The sequence below is a fragment of the Chaetura pelagica genome, unplaced genomic scaffold (assembly GCF_000747805.2).
Source record: "Chaetura pelagica isolate M959 unplaced genomic scaffold, ChaPel_1.0 scaffold354, whole genome shotgun sequence".
Lineage (NCBI taxonomy): Eukaryota > Metazoa > Chordata > Aves > Apodiformes > Apodidae > Chaetura > Chaetura pelagica.
In genome coordinates, this window is record NW_009953299.1 from 3,271,293 (window position 1) to 3,275,856 (window position 4,564).

The 4,564-nt window shown below is 38.3% G+C and overlaps 1 protein-coding gene across 1 annotated transcript; it reads right to left on the reverse strand.

The window, feature by feature from the left end:
• Window positions 1-2,571: 2,571 nt before the first annotated feature.
• GSKIP (GSK3B interacting protein) lies at window positions 2,572-3,600 on the reverse strand. Its single transcript, XM_009998024.1, has 2 exons — window positions 3,334-3,600; window positions 2,572-2,733 (listed from the first exon to the last, which is right to left on the reverse strand). Exons 1-2 carry the CDS (start codon window positions 3,598-3,600, stop codon window positions 2,572-2,574), a joined length of 429 nt encoding a protein of 142 aa, XP_009996326.1.
• Between the last annotated feature and the right edge of the window lie 964 nt (window positions 3,601-4,564).

Consider the following 4,564-nt stretch of genomic DNA (forward strand, 5'->3'; position numbering starts at 1 on the left):
GGGGCGGGGCGGGGCGGCAGGAGCGCCGCGGTGAACGCGTGTGGTGTCTACGTGTGTCCTTCCTTTCTGCCTAGTTCAGCCTGGCGTGGGACGAACACGGAGAGCGGCAGTCAAAAAGTTAGTGACTTTACTCTTGACTTCTCGACGCCAGCGAGGACAAAATGTGTGTAGTACTGCTGAGGTTAAAATAGCTTTAATTAGGTGATCAGACATTCTTTCAGGCAGCAGGCAGGCTTTCAGGCTTTTTGGGTACTTCGTAGATACATTATTAGGCTATGCAGCACCTATTCAGGGCTTTGGAGAATGAAAACAACTAACAGGCGAACGGGACTGACTGAAATTCTCCTTTGTCAGTGCTTCAGCGAAGCTCCCTCCATACAGGCAGCAATGCCTGAGGATGGAGACTGGAGAGCGTTTCCAGATACAGTGGAATGATGTAACTTACCCCTTTTTGAGTTAACACTACAGTACGTTAAAGGAAAGAACAGAAGTTCCCTCAGGCAATACCTACAAAACACCTGTTTTCGAAGCGTTTCTCAGCTTAGGTTCACAATAAGCATGCAAAACACCAAAACATTTTAAAGATATCCAAGAAAATAATCCCAGCAATGTAACATTTAAGTTTGGCGTTTTCCACTGGTATTTCTAATGCTTCCTTTCCTAGCCCCTCTTCACAACCTCCTTCCTTGTTTTTTCATGACAAAGCTTCAGCAGACACAAGTCTGCACCCAGAGGTTTAAAAATACTTAACTACCTGATATTTAACATTTTTTCGGGGGCATGATGACTTTGGCTTTTACTCCTCCCTTTCCAGTAGTGTCTCCCCCCCCCAAAAAAAAAAAACACCACAACAAATGACAACACACTGGTGCATTTATTTAATGCTTTAGTCACTGAAATTGAACAAGTAAATTAGTTGCAAGGGAAAATATTCAAATATAAATTTGGTAAAGTACATTCTCCTCACAGAGGACTAACCATGTGCCACAGACCTGTGTGCAAAAGAGAGTCTATGAACAAGTTTTAGAGCATGGAATCCTACCCTAGGGCAGAAGATTAGTACCTGAAGTTACAACCTAAAAAGATAATAAAATAAACACAAAGCTCTGGAAAATGGAAGCACTAACTACACTTGAGTTGTCAGTAATAGTTGTACATCATTACCTCAAAGCTATTACAAAAGCTCTACTAAGCTTCTCCATTACTATGACTAATCCTTAGAAGGTAGAAGTCAATACAGTTCTACTGACATCACTGGAATCTTGTGACTTTATGAGAACCAATATATCCCTAAATGTGGCTCCAAAAAATGTACTAAATGTACATATCAGAAAAGCATGGTAGAACAATATCAGGATTGTTTAAATAAATAAAGATGCACAAATACTGAATAATAGAATAATGCAAAAACTATGAACATCAAAGAATGTTAGTTCAACAGTACTGGTATTTCTAACCAATTAATTTTAAGAAAGTCTACCATTCAGTACATACTTAAAAAGTTACAGCAAACAATGGATTTATAAAGACATTTGTAACAGTTTTAAAATAGAAAATAAAAATTATATCAGTTTGTATTAGTCTTAGCAAATTTCATACAGCCTTTGGTTTCAAACCAATACAATGCAATAACCTTTCAGTGCTTAGTTAGCATTCTTAGGACACTGTACAATTGAGGGAGAAATTGTGAAAAACAGGAGTACCAAAGTATTGTATTATAGAAAGTAAAAGATGAAGCAAAAATATTCTTGGGTAGATCTTGTACATCATGTAAACACACATTCAAAATAGTAAACAGCTAAAATGCCTTCCAATCCTTGCATACATATATCTATATAGCATACATAATAAAATTCAGGAAATGTAGCCCATTTCATCCTAATTCTGTGCTTAACTCATTTGCAATTCAGACAATACATTCATATATTAGCAGTACATTTCATTTATTACTTGGAGTTTCCTGGAGGTTGCCGTAGACAAGGACAGATGAAAAAATACTGAGCCTTGCTTTAAACACAAATACTGTCAGTAAATAAGCAATGCTCAAACTGTTTAAGAACCATCTTTCTTGTTACCAAAGTTGATAATTTACAGATTTGTGTATAGCAAATAAAACTGAAATTCTCTTACTTGCAGAACAGCAATCTTCCTAATTATTTTTCATTAATTGTGTAGAGCAAGTAGCTAGCTTCTATTTTAAAAACCAGATATGAAAATCATCAGTAAGCACACACACAAAATTACTACTTGTATATATAACATTCAGTTGCTATACATTTTCTTGGAGTGTTGCGTAGTAACAATTTGAAAAGAGAAATTTTTTTTAATGTTGTGAAAAGCAACTTACTTGCTCACCTACAACAAAAAAGAATACAAAAGTAGCTTTTAATAGCATTGTCATATATACAAATCCACAGTAGCAAAATGTTAATAGAGGAGTGCTAGAATGACTTAGGTATTAATGCAAGAAATAAAGCTTAAGATGGCTGTGGCTATCCTTGTAAGAAAGATGTCAGTTCTTCATACTAAAAATTCCTTCAAGCATTAAACCTCCCTCACTTCTGGGGTAAATCATGACTGACTATCTTTCTTCAAAGCTTCTAATCTTTGTAGTAATGCATTTCCAAACACCTGTCGATATGCAGGGCTGAGAGAGTCCAATAAGGAGTAGACAGTTTCATGGTATGGAGTTTGCAATCTGTCATCAGTCTGATCAAAATCATAAGCTACTACCTGCAATAAAGAAAACACTGATTACACTTCTGTGGTTAGGATCACCTTGCAATGGAAAACAGAGATCACAATGTTTAACTTTGCCAGTCAGGATAGAACAGTAAGTAACATGAGAACAAAGATACTGAATTTAAATCACAAACTTCTTTCTGCTATGGAGCTTAGTGGTAAAACAGTATTTAGTTTCAAATATATTTTACTTAAAACTCAAAAAGTATTAGCAAAATCTATCCTTATGACCTTTGAAAGACATCTGCGTGTTTGCACAAAAAATACAAATGGCTTTGTGTACATGCTATATTACTGATTTACCTGGATACCGAAGAAACCCAAAGACTGACATGCCCATTAAAAAAATTGCTGCTTTTGTATTAATTTTTGTGTCTCAAATGAATAAATGTATGTTTTTTTCCATTAACTTCCCCTCTTGCTTTGTTTGAAGTAGCTATTTAAAGTCTGACTTTCTAGGAGAAAACATGTAGAAATGACTTTCATAAAAGTATGCTGCTCTAGTGTCACAGAAATATTTTTCTAGGTACCTTTTGCACATCATCATTGTTCCAAATAGAAGCTTAAGAAATTGTAAACAAATCCATTTACCCTGAGTCCTGCTTCAGTGAGCTCCAAGCAGTATCTGTTCCTTTCTCTGGTTTCCACATTGATATATGCCACATCCTCTGCACAGGGAAGGGTTTTTGAGACAAACATGTTGCTGACAGCAAACAGAACATCATTCACAACAGCTTCGGCTTCTAGTCTCATATCTTTCACATCTGTTCCTTCAAAGTCTCTATAATCGGAATCCTCTACGAACGCTGTATTATTGGGCAACTCCATGGGATTGCAGTCAGTCTCCATTCTGCACATAGAAACATTTATTTTAGATTTAACATACCATTATCCTCAATATATGTAAACATCATAAAACATAAGTAGACATACTTAAAATTCTCAAAAAAAAAGGCAAATGTGAGACCCAGTGACTTCTGTAACTCATGTAATTACAATCCAGAGAGCTCAAAACCAAGATGTTGAGAACAAGTGCTGAAGGTTACATTAGCACACAAAAGCAGCATCAGTATCGCTGAAGTTGCTGCTTCTTATCCAAATAACTCACTTTCTGTTGTACAAGACTCTGTTAGGATTCAGCATCATTAATTCTGCACTCTGCTGATCCGGAACACAGTAGGAAGAAAAGTCGTATCTGGAAACACTGAAATCAATAGCTTGAGAAAATAAAAACCTATTGTTGATGAATTTAAGGACTTAAGAGAAGCCTGTGAACTAAGTGGGTTATTAGAGACTATAAAAGCATTAACAGCAGCTTTTTATTTACAGTCACTGAAAAACTGTTTTCTTGTTCAGTTTTTATGCACAACTCAGTCCATTTCAGACATACATAGCTGGCCTTTGTCAGGAACTGTAACCAAAAGGAGACAACTCTCTGGGGGTTACCACAGCGGCTCCAGCATTTGCCTCTCGGGTACCTGAAGCCGTGAGGCTTCAGCAGAAGCACAGCCACAGGGACACCTCCCGAAGGGCAGCCGGGAAGGGCTTCGGCGCCCAAGCACTGATGCCAGGAGGGAATGGGGGCTGGCAACAACCCTTGTGCAACACGCAGGCAACACTCCACGGGATCCATCTCTTCCTGACAAATCCCACTTGGAACCTACAAACTCCAAAGAAGCTGAAGACAGAGGGGGAGCCGGCTACCGAGCTGCACATCACGCCGATCTCCTGACAGCAAAACACCCACGGAGCACACCCGCACCACCTCCTCCGGCAAAGCCGCGCCCCAGCAGCCCACCTACCAGCCCCGGGCGGCCCAAGC

Coding starts and splice junctions, on each gene's coding strand:
- GSKIP (XM_009998024.1), bottom strand. CDS start 3,600: ATGTGCAGAATGGAGACTGACTGCAATCCCATGGAGTTGCCCAATAAT. Junction 2,734..3,333: donor TCACTGAAGCAGGACTCAGG/GTAAATGGATTT, acceptor TCTTTATTGCAG/GTAGTAGCTTATGATTTTGA.